The following is an 18,795-nucleotide window of genomic DNA, read 5'->3' on the forward strand; positions in this document are numbered from 1 at the left end:
ATGTGATAAAGGGACAAAACTACTTTAACAGTTCAAGATTTACTAAGATTTGTTCTCGTTCTTCATGATTTGAAGGATAATTGACGATATAAATATACAAGGAAAGAACGGATGACAAAAGTTGATACTTGAATTGCTTCTAAAACAGTTGTCAAATACTGAAATAGCACTGTGTACTCGTATAATTTATATATATAACAAAAAATTAATTCCTCAAACGTTCGAATGGTTAGATCGTTCTGTAGAAGTGAAAATGATATCAAAAGTTGTTGGAAGACTAACATAATAATATATTCCAAATACTAACAAAAACCAATTAAGGTTTAAGAAACTGGAAATATTCAAAAGACTAACAAACTGCTCTGAGACTTTGCCTATTAGGTTTAAGAAACTGGAGGTATTCGAAAGATGAGGCTAGGTTTGAGAAACTGGCTAACAAAATACTCTGAGACTTTAATTGTCGATTAAACTGAAGATATTCTAACGGTACTTGATCTATTTGTTCATTCCAGAGTGGCCCTGTAATGGGGCTAATATATAAAATCAGAAGTTACAAATACAGGGTAAATTGTAAATGGTGCTGACTAATTACTCATTGTAAGTCCAAACTGGAATAAAAAAAGTGTATAAAAATGCACTTGCAAGAAAACTGAGATGTAGGTATTAACTTTTCACCAAAATATGGATAAATACCAAACAAAAAAAAGATATTGCATGACGAAAACTTATTTTGTGGTTGTTGTCATATTTATTAGGTTTTAAAAATGGGTTAAAGTCATAAAACCAACTAAATCGTAAACTGGCGTACTTTATTTCCATGTAAAATTTGATATTATATTAACAAAACTATGTTTTTCTAAAAGTATGATAAGTTAAAGATAGTGAATGAACAGCAACTCATGTGTATGAATACAATTAAGGCGTTCATTGAATGAAAATGATCTTTGTACTAGTATTTTGATGATTAGAACACTAAATGATCTTTAAACAGTGTCAGCTGGCAGCGTTGTTTACCCTTTATTTCACCAGCGCCATTTCAGTCTTTGATACAGTACTTAATGAAACATGAGATCTATCGGGTACCATTTGGGCCAAATTTACGAATTATAAAATCTTTTGGCGGTAATTTAAATCACATCACTTGTATGCTGTTCAACCTGCGCTTTTCCTTTCTGATGGTAATATATTAAGGCCAAATTGAAAGATGATATAATAATAAGACACAGCCTATTCGTAGAAATATGAAATCAGATATCATACAGATTGTGCAAAATTTATGCAAAGTTAATGTGACGTTACGCACAATATACTTATTACATGTTTGACGTCGCGGGGTGTAATAAAGCCATTACATAAAAATGATAATACACTAATTAAGTTTATTATATACGTTACTATAAATAGTGACATAAAAACCGTTTAAAACGGTCATTACTGCCTCTATTGACGAAGCCATAATGGCGCAGTGCGCCTCACGCAACATAATCATAATGGCACCGGGTAACCGGAACGTCAGCGCGTTCTGACGTTGATGTCATGTAGCAACGTCATTATGGCGGGTGAAAGGGTGCTGAATCATTTTCAGATCGATTGTCAAATATTGATGCCACTGTTGATGAAAAAATCAATACAAATGATGGTTAGGCCCCATAAGTTTGTAGAGAAAGTAGGTAAATGAAAATACCAAGATGAAAATGAACCGAGGGTTTATAATAAAATGGTCTATAAGCGGCTGGTTGTGCCTTCTAGCCATAATGGCAAACCTAGTTTCATAATGGCCCTCGGGCTAAAGCACTCGGACAATTATGACACTAGGTGTGCCATTATGGCAAGAAGGCACAACCAAGCCGTATATTAACCTCTTAGTAATAAAGCTTTGACGTCGACGTCGTTTAAAGTACAGTAGGCAACATTGGTCAAATTGACTTGTTTATAATAGTTAAAGAAAGTAGAATTTTTGATGTTTCGACAGGAAAAGCTAACATAAGATAAAAAGAGTATTACATTTGTGACTTTCCACATTTAATTTATTAAACGAGTTGAATAAAATTGATAAAAAGCTCGGCAGAGCCTCGCATTCTATTATTTTATTCAACTCGTTTAATTAATTCAATATGAAAAAACACTCATGTAATATCCTCTATTTGTGTCATTTTCAATATGTTACCCCCGATTAGGAAACGGAGTCTGCAATAAACTTTCGGCGTATTGTTTTGTTTAAATTCCACAATTAAAGAAAGTTATAATTTGAAATGAAGTATGTTCACTTATTCGAAACATTATTGCTATATATGCTGCGGAAATGCGTATACAAATAGTTCTTAAAACATAGATTCTACTTCAGTTCACCTTACATACCGTCTCGTAACCATATAATCAGAAATGGGTAACCGTTAGTAAATTTGGATCCGACTTGACGGTTTTAATTTATCCCCCCGCCAAAGGCGAAGGGGATATTAGAAATGCTCTCCGTCCGTGCGTTCGCAACGATCTTTGTCCGGAGCATAACTCCAAAAGTACTGGAGGGATTTTCTTCAAACTTCATACACTGATAGAACACATTGGGAGGAAGTGCAGTGTGCAAGAACAATAACTCTGCCTTGCCAATTTTTTTTAGTTATTCCCCTTTATCTTATTTTCTTAAAATTTTTTGTCCGGAGCATAACTCCAAAAGTACTGGAGGGATTTTCTTCATACACTGATAGAACACATTGGGAGGAAGTGCAGTGTTCAAGAACAATAACTCTGCCTTGCCTTTTTTTGAGTTATTCCCCTTTATCATATTTTCTTAAAAAAAGTTGTCCAGAGCATATCTTTTTCATGCATGGAGGGATTTTGATATATCTTGGCACAAATGTTCACCACCACGAGGCGGAGTGTCAAGCGCAAGAACCAGGTCCCTAGGTCTAAAGTCAAGGTCACACTTAGAGGTCAAAGGATACAAAAATGAAAACCTTGTCCGGAGCATTTCTTCTTCATGCATAGAGGGATTTTGATGTAACTTGGCACAAATGTTCACCACCACGAGATAGAGTGTCATGCGCAAGATCCAGGTCCCTAGGTCTAAGGTCAAGGTCACACTTAGATGCCAAAGGTCAGATACAAGAATGACTTTGTCCGAAGCATTTCTTCTTCATGCATGGAGGGATTTTGATGTAACTTGGCACAATCATACACCATCATGAGACGAAGTGTCATGCGCAGTTCCCTTCTTTAGAATTACTGCCCTTTGTTGTTACTTTAAATAGCTTTTATTGTAACTTTTTCATTACTAGTCGCAGGGAAAAATCGAGACCACTTTTCTGTAGTACAACATGCATGCTACATCCAATTTTGAGGTGTATTTTGACCAATCTCTAACCTGGTAAAGATTTTTGTGTGGGCTTTTTTTTTTTTTTTTTTTTAAGATTAACTTCCCTTAGTTGTTACTATAAATAACTTATATTGTAACATTTCTATAATTGACCATAGGGAAAAAACAAGACTACTTTTCTGTGGTACAACATAGATGTTACTTTCCAATTTTAGGTGTATTTTAAGATATCTCTACCTGGTAAGGAGGTTTCTTGTGGACTTAGAAAAACTAAAGACTTACAATGATTACTAAACAACCACAAAATTAAAATTCCATTTGCAAATACAGCTGCTAGAGTAAAGAAATTTGCTGTGACGGGCATATATTGTGACATTCTGGCACTCTTGTTCCCTGTTAGCTTTCCATTCCTTCTTTTTACAGTAGCCATATAGAAAAACATCATAGCTATACTGTTCATGAAAATTAATAAAATTTAGCAGTAAACCACCTCACTACTGACTTATTCTTTCTTCCACATCTTTAAAACCCCTGATGCGGACCACATCTAAACAGTTCTTCAAAGCTTTCCCCAAAATTAATACTTTCAGACATTAACTTGCCAGGAACTTTAGCCTTCAATTATAATATACCCGGCGGGGGGATTGGCCATGTCTAACATGGCTCTTGTTCCAATTTCAAGACGAAACGATTACGTTTCACTGCATACATATATACATCATGCTGAATGATGATGCCAAAACTCGGACTCGGTTGCCAAACATTGTAAAATATAAATGTCCAGGATTTTGTTCACCTTGCCAGACTTGCATGATTGCACTTGGTCTTATGAATAAATTTTACTGATTATTTATATCAAGAAAATACGTTTATTAATGTGTTGATGATTATGCTATGTGTAACAACAATTATGGCAATGTGCAAGAAAATGTTTACCCATTCAATGTACGACGTTGTGAACGGGACGTGTTTGCACGTTGTTTTATATAGCGGTGTCGTTTTGACACGCTCCGGAGCGAGACACTAGTATGAAGTTTTGAAAAATACAAATAAAACTTGGCATATGGATTTTAAATTTAATTTATTATTTGTTTGGTTAGCACCATTTTTGACAGCATGTTAGTCACGTTAGCAGCTTAAAACTTGCCCACACGAGCTTGCCTGGCAATCTGTTTAACCTATGCACTGTTTGACCCGATCTTGTTATAATATCAAACATAATTAGTAAAACCAAGGGTTAATCAACAATGCATTACCTCTGGAATCGGTAACACAGCAGGTACACATTACAGGTACATACTGCAAGCAGAGGAGGGAATAATTCAAGCAGACGAAAATGTTCCAACAGGTGAGTTCAGGTAAATCTTGTTTTCGCTTTCTCTCTGATGTAACATGATAGGAGTCTTGGATTGTTTGCTTACCTTTTCCGTACGGAACTACTTTCAAAGAAAGAATGGCGTAGTGATATTTTCACTTCTGTTGATCGTTTTTGACGTTAATGCAAATTGCAGAATCTTTTGTACATGTAAACTCATCTGGATAAAGGAAAACGCATTGTGTTCATTATAGTTTAAGGTAAGATAGTTATTTTTATGTATGTTGCACGTAGATTTTATTTTTCTTAGATTCTTTTACCTAAATCATAGAAAAGATTAACTGTCTTCGATAAAAAGCGATTTATATTGGCGACTTATTACAGAATCACACGTTTTTACAGAGACCTTGACCTTCGAGGAGACAGGCTTAGAATGATGCCAAAAATAACTTGTAACATGTTCACATAATATGTATGAATGTCAATCAAATTCAAACCATAAATAGTAAATAAGGCAGGGATTCTGAATAGCATTTACTTTTGTCTCCATCTAATATTTATGATACATACAGCGTACTTCTACGTTTTTCCCGTATGCTATTAATTAAACGTCTTACATAAATAAACGGCAAAATTCTATAGGAGATTTTCTGGTATTTTGAGTGTCTTCGAGTAGGTGTTGGAAACACGCATCCTGGCATTTGATCAAAAATAAAATAGTATACAACTAATTCATACAATATAGAAGTACAAAACTTTTATCATGTTCCGTTAGTTACAGGCAACAATTTCTGTACTGTACAAATACCGTGTTTGTATGAAACGCTACATCGTTTATGCACAAACTATAACAAAATGGTTATCTGATCATAATTGTTAAATGTGATGATTGTAATCAATTACTGTTTATCATTTTATGCAAGTAGACGTGTTATGTGATGCAGATGCAGATAAATGACTGCACATCTGATGCATATATCTTTGTGCTCTTGGTTTATGATCTTTTTCTACTTTCAGACATTCCAGTAAAGAAAGCGTGTAACAATGGCTAAGCCTCTCAAAATATGCGTATGTGGTGGCGGGAAAAGTGCTCACGTGATGGCAATAATGGCGGCGTCAAAACCGGATGTGGAGGTGAACGTGTTAACACTGTATAAAGATGAAGCTGACAAGTGGAGCAAAGCGATCTCTAAAGACGAAATGGTGCTAATCTTGAAGGACGAAGATGGAAAAACAAGCGAAGTAAAGGCAAAACCTAGTGTCGTCTCTAAAGACCCCAAATCTATTGTTCCTGAAAGTGACCTACTCATTTTCACAGTCGCTGCAAATACTCATGAAGAGTATCTAAAAGCTATTTCCGGTCATCTGCACAAGAAAATTGTCGTAGTCGGTCTTCCAGGTCTGCCGGGATTCGAGTATTTGTGCAAAAGTTCATTCGGAGAGTTAAGCGAACAGATTACTGTAATGTCTTTTGAAATTTCACCATGGGTATGTGAGATAATAGAGTACGGAAAGAAGGTTGAGGTCACTCGTACCGCAAAAAGTCTAAATGGGTCAATATTGAGAGGAAAGGCCATTCCACGAAAACCTGCTCTCATGAGTTTACAAATGACACTTGGTTTTGACCCGGCTTTGAAACAAGTAAAACATTTCGCAGAACTATTGTTCACTTCGTATACATTCTTTAATCCAGTTATCATGTACGGTAAATGGAAAGATTGGGACGGGAAGGCGCTAGATTGTGAACCGCTCATGTACGAAGACATCACTGAAGAAACTGCAAAGCTTTTGGAAAGTTGTAGCAAGGAGTATCAAGACGTCGCTCACGCCATCTCTGCCAAGAAACCGGAAGTTGATCTGACAGAAATTCCAGATATATTCAACTGGGTTGTCGAATTCTACAAGAAAGAAATTGAAGATGGAACCAGTCTTCTGAAAGCAATTCAAACAAATAAAGTGTACAAGGGAGTGAAACATATAATGAAAAAGAACAAGAGAACGTTCACTCCAGACTTTGAATGCCGTTACTTGGCGGAGGACATCCCGATGGGCATGGTCGTTGTACGGGGTATAGCTGAAACTCTGGAATTACCGACTCCAACTTGTGATACCGTAATACAATGGGGTCAGGAAAAGTTGAAGAAAAAGTACCTTGTGGATGGTAAAGTTGCTGGAAGTGATGTAAAGGAAACGAGAGCTCCGCAAAGATTTGGCTTTACTACTCTAGAGGAAATACTAAGTGGCCAAAAAACTGACAGCTAATAAATGGATATATATATTTGCTTTTGATAAACCTGAATTGACCATTTCACATTTGCAAACATTACTTAGTCGGGAAGCAAAGACATATATAGAAACTTCAAAGGGAGGGTTTTCATCATGAAGTAAACAAATCTTTTAAAATAAAGAACATTGTTTGAATTTGCAAAAATGAAATTACGTGACATACAACAAAGGAGTTGTAATATCAAAGACAGAACCACTGTGTTTACACTGACGATCTCAATGGAAATCTTTGCTCATACAGAAACAGCTTATACTGAAAGTCGCCGGGTGGTACCTGCCGGAGAGCGTGTCATTGTGGGCTATTTTAACCTCGAGTATGACAGTCTTTTACCAAGGGTTGCAAACGATTGCATCTGAACCCAAATCGTTGAATTGTTGACAAAAAAGTTCACTTTTGACGAGCACGCATAGTGTTACAGACTCAAGTTTAAAAGAAACGAATTTTGGAAATCCGTTGTTACTAATTTTTATTATAACGTACACGTGTCTACGATCCTCCCTTTTCACGAAGACCAATGTGTTGTATTTATCAAATATGCTGCCAATGTTCAGAACTTTGCTATATTATGTTAGTTTGAGGTGTCGTTTGGTGTTTCTTTGACGAAGTCTGTCTTATTTCTGTTACATTATTGTGTCTCAGTTTCCTGGTTGCACATTTTACCGCCTCTGATAAATTATAATTACCATCCGTCTCGCTGTGTTGTATACTTTAAATGTTACGGTTAAAATCAAACCAAAAAATGCATAGTGCAGAGTCGGGTCGATAAATATTTAAGCATCTTGTTGCGGTAACTCATTAACAGCTGTTTGTTTTGATCAAAAATCGCTGACACTGTACACAGCAATGTTACACCGTACACATGGGACTATAGTTCCATCGTTTTTTGCTCATTTGCTTTTTGCAGGATATTACCATGGGATATGTGAAATATCTGATAAAAGTTTGTTTGCTGATCGATTGCATTTTGTCTTTTTTCCTTCCTCTCCGCTAAGTATAATTAATGGGATAGTGTGTCCTAGAGAACCCACATTAGGTCTTCATGTGACCTTGTTTTTGTTTTGATGAAGAAACAATATGGCGTTTTGCCATATTGTTGTTACGCCATATTGTTTCTTCATCAAAACAAAAACAAGGTCACATCAAGACCTAATGCCGATTTTCTTTTGTATTTTTGAAATGCTGCCGGATAGATTTATTATTTACTTATTTATTTTTATCAATTTAGTCGTGTTTTTTTTTAACTTCAGACGTACTCTTTAACGTGTTCGGCTAAATTGTGTGAATAAATTGCCCTGTTCTCTGAATTTGGGTATCTCAGTCCTGCAGCTGGAGCGTCTCCGTGGAAGTACGAACTCGCTACATCACTAACATGTTTAGGTTATTCAACCTCCACCACTGATTCATGTAGTAAAGTTGTCAGATACACTGTTTTAACACCCAAACAGTTCTCACAAACAATTTCTTGCGGTCACCCATGCATGTGTAAGCACACTGCTTTTTTAAGGTAAAATGACCCGTAATAACAATCCCAAGTTATTGATTGGAAACTGATTTCAATATTTAGGTCACTGTGACCTTGACCTTTGCCTTACTGATCCCAAAAACAACAGCGGTCATTTACATCATCTCTTTATTTCGAGATGTTTTCCCGTCAAATACGAGATAATGGACTCATTATATTTTTCTGAAAGTGGTGAATTAAAATTTTAGTTATAACAATGGCGCCAATTTAACTGTCAGCTCTTCTTATTGTTGTAATACGCCTCCAAGCCCTTTGTCTGCATTCATTTACCGCGTTTATTCTCAATAAATAAATTGTACATGAAATTTTATATTATTGTTATATTAACTGAAGACATATTACCGCCTATTAGAAAAATGTTAAATGAATTTACTACCTGTCAGTGCCTTAAGGATATGCATTAGACGTTTTGACTTAAACTTTTCAACTTGCAACTTGCCAGTATTTTGGATTATTCCACTTTCCTTCACCTCAATAAAGTATAATCCGTTCAGTAATTATTCTAATTAATTTCGTTTCCTTTTTTCACCTGGTGAGTGTGCATGTTCATTTAAAAGTCCTATGTACAGGTGATAAACATGTATGTTTTACATAGGAGAGAAATGGTGCCGAAAACGACATCCTCGGACTTAATCGAAATTATTGTAAGTTAATTATATTTTTTCGGTTATAATGGAATGTGTTTTCTTATAATGCAATGTAATGTAATGTTTATATAATGAGTTTATCAGTTTCTTTTCTTTTGAATAAGTAAGATCGAAATGTTTAGAGTCTGTAAGTCTGGAAACTTAAATCTTACACACTGTTAGAAGTAAACATATCTTTATTTCAAGATTTACAAAAAGTCTGTTGAGGTCAAGTGTAATAATGTTTATTTCTTTCTTCGTACTGAAACTGATATATTTTTAGAAAAAAACAAAACAAACCTTTTCCTTATATGTTAGAGATAAGCGACTGTGGAAGTGTTATTACAGAATTTTTTACGGCAGAGGGACTGTAATGACTGACGGCAGTCTATGACCATTCTATTGCTCCGGTACATGCACTGTGAAAGCCTGCAGGCGGAAAGGACTTTTTCTTCTCTTTTCTTCATCGTCACCATCATCGTCATCATCCGCATCACCGCCACCAGTATCATTACATCATAATTATCATAACCAGCATTATAACATCACATCTCATCACCAACGAAAACAGTAATAACAACAGCAATTATCATCATTGTCATCATCAACACCGCTATCATGCAACAACACCATCGGCATCGTCATCATAATCAAAAACAGCTGCAACAACAAGAATACCATCAGCATCGTCATTATCATCAGAAACAGCAGCAGCTGTAACAACAACAACATCAACATCATCCTCATCATCAGCATAAAAAGCATAACTACCACCAGCGGGCTTCATTCCATTATCACCATCATCAGAACTATCATCTATTTCACGTTGTTGTCGTCGTCATCATCATAACCATAATAAAGATCGCAGATTTTTTTCATGTAATCTAATACAACAATTATGTCATGCCCAAGGACAAGATGTACTATAAATAACAGAGTAACAATGAGTTTCTTCTTAATCAAGAATATTGGCAACTTAATTCCATTTATTTAGTTATTTCTACAAAAATTGATTCTTTAACAAACGAACAATTTATCTAATCTGATAAATATATATTGATACTTATTTGAACGTCCAAAGCAAATATTTTATCTTGATAACTTTCTTGACTTAATGTATACAAATCGTTTTTAAATGCCAAAACTTTTGAACCCATGTTTGTTTACAGAAATCAAAGATTTTGGCACCATGCATCGCGGACTTTAAGTATTGAGCTTTTTTACAAACAGATCGAAGTATAAAAATGCGTAAATGAATTGAAATATAATGATTGAATAAGCGATGAAATGCATACGTATCTATATCTGCTTTTAACTATCATTGATCTGAAATAGATAAATAATTGGTACTCGAATAGGTGTTGCATTTAACGAAAGGCAGGGATTGAATATTATAAAATATTATAATTGAATATTACAAAATATATTTCGATCTGGTGCGAATATAGGAATGTTAAATACCGTTGATCAAGTAAGTCATTTTACGTCTGCATTATTAAGACTTTCTTTAAGGACTTACTTCATAAAGGTTAGTCATATATACATCTTTTATTCATTAATTGAAAAATGATAATTAGCTTCTTAAATGAGAAAAATTAAAAATTGTAGCTGCAGTTCCATACATTAATGTTCACAAAACCAGTTTCTAATAGACTTGCTTGTATTTATGATAATTGTTTTTTTTTTGTAAACGTTTCAGCAGTTTTTGTGTTTCACGAGCATTTAGAAAAACCGCATATTCAGAAGTTAATTTGCATTTGAGCCGCGCCATGAGAAAACCAAGATAGTGCATTTGCGACCAGCATGGATCCAGACCGGCCTGCGCATCCGCGCAGTCTGGTCAGGATTCATGCTGTTCGCTTTCAAATCCTATTGTGTAGAGAAACCGTTAGCGAACAACATGGATCCTGGCCAGACTGCGCGGATGCGCAGTCTGGTCGGGATCCATGCTGGTTGCAAATGCAAGTTATGTTGGTTTTCTCATGGTGCGGCTCATTTTTGTGTTTGCATATTTCAGTTGTGATATTTCTTATTTAAAAGACCTGCAAAACTTTACTTTACTTACGCAAGTTTCATTGACGTCAATGATATACTTGGAAAAATGATGGCAAAAAAAAACCCAACTCAGTAACTGCAAGCTTACACAAAGGCATAAAACTAAAGTTTGTGACAATTCGAAAATTACACATTACAAGATTATTCGTTCACTGAATTGTTTGTCGGTCAACAGTCAAAACTATTTGCCCAGGTCCAGTAAATGTTTTATTACATAACATTAGAAATGAATTTTCGCTTTTTTTCTAAATCGTTTAAATTTACCCTAGCAAACCAGCGTTGAACTATATACCGGTCAGTAGCACAAAATACTATATTACTCCTTATATAAATCGATAGTCCATAGTGTGTGCTATTGACTGGTCTATAGTCCAACACATAAGTTTGCTCAACAGCGTAGTGGTAGAATGTCCGCATTAGGCGCGGCTTAGTCCAATTAGTCAACAGTAATTATCATTATTCCGGTGGTATTATGACCCTGTGAAATTGGACTACGTACCGGAGGTCGTGGTTTCGTTCCCCGATCGCATCATACTCGGTCAAAGGATAATGAATGATGAACGGGTAGCTCGGTACATTGCTTGGCGCTAAGTATTTAAAGGGAATCTGGCTTCTTTTCTCTCATAACGTCGTGGCGATGGATACCACCAGAAATGAGGTGCCGAGAGTGGTTAATAAAGGTTCTAGTTTCACAATCGACCTATAAGTTGGTAAAGATTAAAACCTGAAAAAAAAAGAAATATATCGTGCCATGTAATAAAACATTTACAGAATAGCCGGTCGGTCTATAGTCAAAAACAGTTTCGCCAGATCCCAAGGACCGAGAGCAATATTACTGAATGACTTAGTCGAAAATTCGGATCTCGGGCAATACTTTTACTATTGATCGTTGTGTTTCATTGCGTGACATGAAAACTATTTTTTCATGATTTGTTTTCTTCAAGTTTATAGACTTTAATCCAGCAAAATGTAGTGTTGAACTTTAAACCGGTCAATATCACAAAGTCACGATTAAAAGGATTTGGGTAATAATTTTGCTTATTGACCGGCACGCCATCCAATAAGTGCGTACTGTGAATCGGCAATCTCTTTAAAAGTTATCAACATAATATCAATAGCCGTAATATCGACACTAAAGAGTAATATTATAGATCTACCATTTTCACTAGCTAGCCTAGTATTTGCTTATAAAATGGCCGATGAGATAGGTAATACCAATTTTTAATCTAGTGAAATTGACCTAACAATAATATGACAAATTTGGGACAATAATTAGCAGTTATAAATACAGAACGATAACGAAAACATTATCGGAAAAGTCGATTATGTCTTTATTGGTAATTCAGATTTACTTTATGGTAAATCAGGGTTTTCTTTATAGTCAATACGATTCAAAAGTAGTACAACTATTTTGTCACGGATAACACTACCCGATTCCCCTTTTCTCAATAGTAACATTTAATTAACATGTTATTGTTACAAATACCGTGCGAGAGTAGTATTGAAATGATGTTATTGTTATAGCTCTATATAGTTCTACAACAGGATATTGTATATTTTGTATACGTATGTTGCACAACGCGGTACCTTCCCCGGAATAGACCTAATATATTTCTATACAGTAGTAGATACTACTGACTGTTGCCTTGAATGCAAATTTCTAAAACACCAGTAGTTAAGTATATAAACTTTAATTATTTATCATGGCCCAATTTAGGCTAAGCAACTGTGTATTTTTTTTGTCAGGAGCATCAAAAAGAAGCCTTACTCATTTGGCTTATTTTTTTTTAGCTCTATATTTTTTTATGATCTGATATTTTATAGTTGTCATCTCTTTGACAGTCAAAAGTTACCATGCTGTCCCGAAACTAGTCCAAATAGATCTGTTGAATATCGTTATTATTTTTTGACTGGTCGATATGATTATCCCTCTAGGAAGACAACGTGAAATATCAGAATGTTAAATTGTTCTACCTGGGCCGAGGTCATATATATCGAAAAGTTATTTGTTAGATGGGAGGTAAATGCAGACACAGTAAATAGTAATTCAACCGATAGTTACTTCCCTGTCTGTAAATTGATATCTATTGACGACAATATATAGAATATATGAAACCGTATAATCATGTGGACTCCGTGGCGCAACGGTAGCGCGTCTGACTCCAGATCAGAAGGTTGCGTGTTCGAATCACGTCGGGGTCAAACTTTTTTTTTTTCTCCGCACATTTTTCTTATTTTCTATTCACTTTTTTCTACACCACTCGTGTAAATGGTTCTTTTCTTTTTCTTTTGTTTTTTTTTGCTGGATTTAACGTCGACCTACACAATTTAAGACGTTCGAGTGAGGGGGCAAATGTCTCGAAGTCAGCGACCTTAATCACTCGGTCACGGAGGCCCCACGGTACATTTTCCTACGCAAATATGTGGTGTATGTTCAGATCTAGCCTGGCTCCCTGGCTGCATGGCTATTTTCTTAAAATACTGCAAACCTTTTATAAGTAAATCTTAAGCCTCTAAAATAGCACATTTTATCTGATGGCTGAACCTATGTTCGGAGCCAGGGGCAATAAAAATGTCAATACAGAAACAACCTGCTGGACACGACAGAACACAAATAGGGACGGGAGCCAGTCTATTTCAGATCTCACGATTCGCTCAGACTAATGAATGGAATATACCCTCATTTATTTAATTTGTTGAGTTAACGCCTCACCGACACAATTATAGGTCATATTGCGACTTTCCAGCTTTGATGGTGGAGGAAGACCCCCAGGTGCCCCTCCGTGAATTATTTCATCACGACCGGGCACCTGGGTTGAACCAGCGACCTTCCGTAAACCAGCTTGATGGCTTCCTCACATGAAGAAATTCACGCCCCGATGAGGCTCGAACCCACATCGATGAGGGGCAAGTGCTTTGAAGTCAGCGACCTTTAAAAATACCCTAGTCTAATTTAAACTCTGTATAAAAAGTATGTGACCAAGATACGTTTTCTTCCTTAAAGTCTACACACTTTTTCTTAACATCGATTCTATACTTAATGAATGCAGAAATACCTTTTAATCAGTTTCCGTTTGGACGCTCTTTTTTTTTTTTTTTTTTTAGAAAAATATTTTTCTCTTTTTTCTCGTCAGTTTTAGTTTAAAAACTTAAAGCATTATATGCATATGATTACTTTGGTACTGGTTACTTAAACTAAAGTGTAGATTTTCCACAGATTGACGAATTGATTCCGCACTTGTAATTTATTGAAGAGCTGTTACTATCTAACTATTGATCTGTTAATTAAATATATTGAATTGAAGGTTACATGCCGCTAATTGATGAACACTGCAATACATGTGTAACATTAAACTACTCCTGATATAATCTAAAATAACTATAAATTACGTTCATAACAGATATAAAATGTAATTTTTGTACCTAAAATGTAGAATATAAGTGTATGATCTTTTAAGTGTTTCATAAGGACTATTAAAATAATTTCGAAATTTAAGTAAAAATGGCTGTTGCGACACGGTTTGGAGCTGTCATTAATCCGGAAGTGCAGGTATTTAGTGGTTTTCCTGTTAGACTTTTATTCTAACACATTCGAAACTTTGGTAGTCTAAATATCACGGTGTTTGTTCCGTATGGAACAATATCTTAATTAGCAAATAAATTTCCAAGTCTGTATACAAGGAGATGTTATTAGTGTATTAAAAAGAAATCAGTAACAAGTCCGTCTCGTGAAGGACATATAGAAACAAGCACGGTCGCGCCACTGCCAGGATTCACTGAAACTCTCTACTTCCGAGTTGATTCCGAGTGATCTGGAGACAATTTACCAAAATTAGATCAAATGCTTCGTTTAAAATGTGCGGATAGAAATTGATTAAACTGAAAGTTTTTAATATATTTTATGCTACATTATTTATGTACATTATTTCGCTTTTACAAATAATTCTATAAAACTGTTAGGACCTTTAAAAAATAACAACATTTCCATTTCAAAAGCTGATCAAACATAATATAGTTTGTCAATTTTAAAGTATTATTTTGCCGTTTCAAATGTAAATTATTCTTCAATTCTCCCTCTTTTCTCCATTATATATATTCAAATTTGATTGCATTGTACTTCAGTTCAAATATTGAGACAAAACCGATTGCCTATTCTCATGTCAGGAATTTAAGTCGACGTTTTTGTTTTGTTCAATCAATACAGTCAATAAGGTGAAAGTGTCTACTGTGCTACTTAACTGTGTTGACTTTTGGTGGTTAAAAAGTTGAATTCACTTCAATTCATGTCATAAATAAAAGTGAATTGTAAGTTTTCAAGTCACAAGGTAAACCTTTCAGATAACTGAGGGAGATTAATGGCTTAATGCTCATCGGTTAATCTATAGGATCTCGAACTCTGCTTCAAGATAAACTTCTTATCAAGAGATGTTGACTCAGTTGTTTGGTCAAACATTTCATCTTGAATTCTCGTTTTCACATATATCACAGTCATATATAATTCATACGAATCCTAACATCCGTTATGGAACAATTTGAATCTTCACAGGTTTTACAGATTGTATTTTTGTTAAGTTAAGGCTTATGGAAGGTCAGTTGTTCTACTCAGATGCCCGCCCGAGTGACACCTAGGGTCTTCCTCAACCATCAAAGCATGCAGTAAAGTCGCCATATGACATATAATTGTGTCGGTGCGACGTAAAACCCATCAGAAACAAAGACAAAAAGTGCAATCCATCTAGGAGCCTTTGTAGCCTAAATCGAAAAATAATTAGGCCGATTGTCAAAACATCATTATGTTCTGTATACTAACATAGAGCAAATTGATTTTACAATAAAAGCGTTGATGATGTAGCAAAATTGCACAGCATCAACAATATTATTCGTGTACATTGGACAAGATACCTTTAAAATATCATTTATAGTTGGATTTGCATGACAAAGGACTTTTTTTATTTACATGATTTATTTCCTCATGTTAAAGAAGATCGCTTTTAAATGGGATTTTTAAGCAAATTTTATCGTATCCAATATATAAGGCTATCGGAGTGATATTTTAACGTTTGATAGAATATATTATGGATTTATTGATGTATCATAAAACAACGCAAACATTTAACACAAAGTTTTGGAATTGCTAATGGAATTTACCTAGATATTTCCATTTAAGTTACTGTAATACTCTTGGATTAAAGATATGGGAAATATAAATGTTGATAAATGAAACAAAAACACTGTCAAAATGTTTGAACATTTATTGATTGAAGTAAGCAGGATAGTAGTTTGTAAGTGAATGAAATAACATTAAGTTTTGATATTAAACTAGAGTTATTAAAATGCAGTCTCGTATTGCTTCTTTAAAGATGCCCTCATCATGGAATGAGTACATCACCACAGTGATGATGGACAGCGGATTCGTCACAAAAGGCGCCATCTATGGGACAGAGGGGCGGAAATGGGCAGCTTCAAAAGGTTTTGACGTCACAGGTGATGAAGTTAAGAATTTTGTGGACGGATTTACTGATCCAACAAAACTTTGGGTGGACGGTGTTAGAGTCGCCGGTAAGGTGTACACGTGTACGCGGTCGGAGAGCGGACTAATTGTCGGACGAGAAAGTGCGGAAGGCACTGGATGTGTTATCTGTAGATGTAACAAATGTGTTTTGATTGCCGTCCACGAAGAAGGAGCTCTACCTGGTGGCTGTTATAACTTGATTACTAAACTAGGAGAGTATCTGAAAGAACAAGGAGTTTGACAAACAAATAGTGCAAACACGATAACTCTACTGTTCATAGTTCCGGAGTCATCAACCGTAGTATCTGAAATATGGAGTCGGTAAAGTTTCAAAAAAGAAGCCACTAAATTAAATTTTACGACCGCTCTCAATCATCACGTGAGGCTGTGATTACAATCAACATAATTATGTCATTTGTAGAAATGTTAGTTTTTATGCCCCCTACGGTGGGCATATTAAAATCGTACTGTCCGTCCGTCCGTGAGTCCGTCTGTCTGTGCGTACATGTTAATTCTTGACCGGGCTGTAACTCTACCATTGGTAAAGGTATTTTGAAATAACTTAAATGTTCACCATAATGATACTACGTGTCATGCGCAAGACCCAGACCCACTAGCTCCAAGATCAAGGTTACACTTAGAGGTCAAATGTTAACAGGGTCTGTTTCGTGTCCGGTTCATAACTCTGCCATTCATCAAGGGATTTTGGAATTACTTGGCATATTTGTTCCCCATAATGAGACGACGTGTCATGCGCAAGACCCAGACCCCTATCTCTAAGGTCAAGGTCACACTTAGAGGTTAAAGGTTAACCTGGTCTGTCTGTTTCTTGTCCGGTCAATAAATCTGCCATCGATGAAGGGATTTTAAAATTACTTGGCATACATGTTCCATGTATTGAGATGACATGTCGTGCGCAAGATCCAGACCCCTAGCTCAAGGTCAAGGTCACCCTTAGAAGTCAAATGTTAACAGGGTCTGTTTCTTGTCCGGTCAATAACTCTGCCATTCATCAAGGGATTTTAAAATTACTTGGCACAAATGTTCCCTATAATGAGCTGATGTGTCAGGCGCAAGACCCAGACCCCTAGCTCCAAGGTCAAGGTTACATTTGGAGAACATTTTTTGTCTGATGATTCATACCTAAACTATTTTGGCATATTTTGCACAGACATCTTTACTGGCATTCTTGGGCACATTTCGGGGGCATTGAGTCAGCTAAAAAACATTGTTATGGTATATTGACACGTTATAATAGTTTGCAGCATTACATGAGTAAAGGACTGCTTAAAGCAGGGCTCAGCAATATATAGTAGTGATAAGGTATTTTTTGTGTGTGACACATATGAATATGGGCATACTATGAAGGTATGTGGCAAGTGATAGAGCTACTTGACTTTTGAAGAACACGTGATATTCATTATATTCACGAAGCAGGACGACAGATCATTGGTGATTAAGTTATACAAGTTTAAGGTGCTTTCAAAACTGGCTTATTGTACAAACTGGGTCCGTATTTAAACTAAGTGTTGACATTTTGCTGAGATGTATCTAGTTGTATGAAACGCATATTTAGATCTATTTAAAGCGAAGTTTGATTACAGCCAGTATTATTAACAATGAGATGCAAAAATAGACCTGTGCCTAAATGTCAAATTGTGTTCTTTCAAAGAGAATGGCAAATGCGCAAAAAATTCTCGACAAGTGTTAGAGCTATATATAGTGGTTAGCAGACTTCTAGATTTGTTTTGAAAACTATACATGGGTTGTGCAGCGTAGATTTTGCGCAAGTTTGCGAGCACAGCATTAGGTCTATTCCACGAAAGAACGAGTAGATCTAGCTTGTTGATAAATAAATGGCTAGATCTAATTAATACTCTTTTCATTACATAGTTTTTACGCATCCACACTTAATTAGATCTACTGTTATTGAATAAATGATAAAATATTCGTTCTCTACTCTCAATAAAACTGAAAAGATCGCCATTAATGAATACTTTAACGCGATGGCACAGTTAAAATGACGTCATACATGACGTCGCGCATTCGATGTGAAGTAAAAATGGCTGTTGCAAAACGATTTGAAGCTACCATTAATCCGGAGTTCCGTTTTTAAATACTTTAACTATAACTTTATCAATGTTTGCTCAACATTGTCTGAACTA

At 35.6% G+C, this 18,795-nt stretch overlaps 2 protein-coding genes and 1 non-coding gene across 4 annotated transcripts; all 3 read left to right on the forward strand.

The window, feature by feature from the left end:
• The first annotated feature begins 4,730 nt into the window (after positions 1-4,730).
• Positions 4,731-7,869, forward strand: LOC123525369 (octopine dehydrogenase-like). Its single transcript, XM_045304361.2, has 2 exons — positions 4,731-4,888; positions 5,646-7,869. The coding sequence occupies exon 2, from the start codon at positions 5,673-5,675 to the stop codon at positions 6,888-6,890; it is 1,218 nt and encodes a 405-aa protein (XP_045160296.2). The 5' UTR covers positions 4,731-4,888; positions 5,646-5,672; the 3' UTR covers positions 6,891-7,869.
• A 2,420-nt stretch (positions 7,870-10,289) lies between these two features.
• LOC123523640 (profilin-2-like) lies at positions 10,290-18,580 on the forward strand. 2 transcript variants are annotated; one of them, XM_045301297.2, is made up of 2 exons: positions 10,290-10,534; positions 16,479-18,580. In XM_045301297.2, exons 1-2 carry the CDS (start codon positions 10,514-10,516, stop codon positions 16,869-16,871), a joined length of 414 nt encoding a protein of 137 aa, XP_045157232.1. In that variant the 5' UTR covers positions 10,290-10,513; the 3' UTR covers positions 16,872-18,580. The 2 variants fall into 2 exon arrangements, with proteins under 2 accessions (XP_045157232.1, XP_045157231.1); XM_045301296.2 differs by lacking the exon at positions 10,290-10,534 and adding an exon at positions 14,440-14,668.
• On the forward strand, positions 13,249-13,320 carry Trnaw-cca (transfer RNA tryptophan (anticodon CCA)). Its single transcript has one exon. It is a non-coding gene; the product is annotated as a tRNA-Trp (tRNA).
• Positions 18,581-18,795: the final 215 nt, after the last annotated feature.

This window comes from Mercenaria mercenaria, chromosome 3 (genome assembly GCF_021730395.1).
Source record: "Mercenaria mercenaria strain notata chromosome 3, MADL_Memer_1, whole genome shotgun sequence".
Taxonomy (NCBI): Eukaryota; Metazoa; Mollusca; class Bivalvia; order Venerida; family Veneridae; genus Mercenaria; species Mercenaria mercenaria.

Coding starts and splice junctions, on each gene's coding strand:
- LOC123525369 (XM_045304361.2), top strand. CDS start 5,673: ATGGCTAAGCCTCTCAAAATATGCGTATGTGGTGGCGGGAAAAGTGCT.
- LOC123523640 (XM_045301296.2), top strand. CDS start 14,621: ATGGCTGTTGCGACACGGTTTGGAGCTGTCATTAATCCGGAAGTGCAG. Junction 14,669..16,478: donor TCATTAATCCGGAAGTGCAG/GTATTTAGTGGT, acceptor GCTTCTTTAAAG/ATGCCCTCATCATGGAATGA.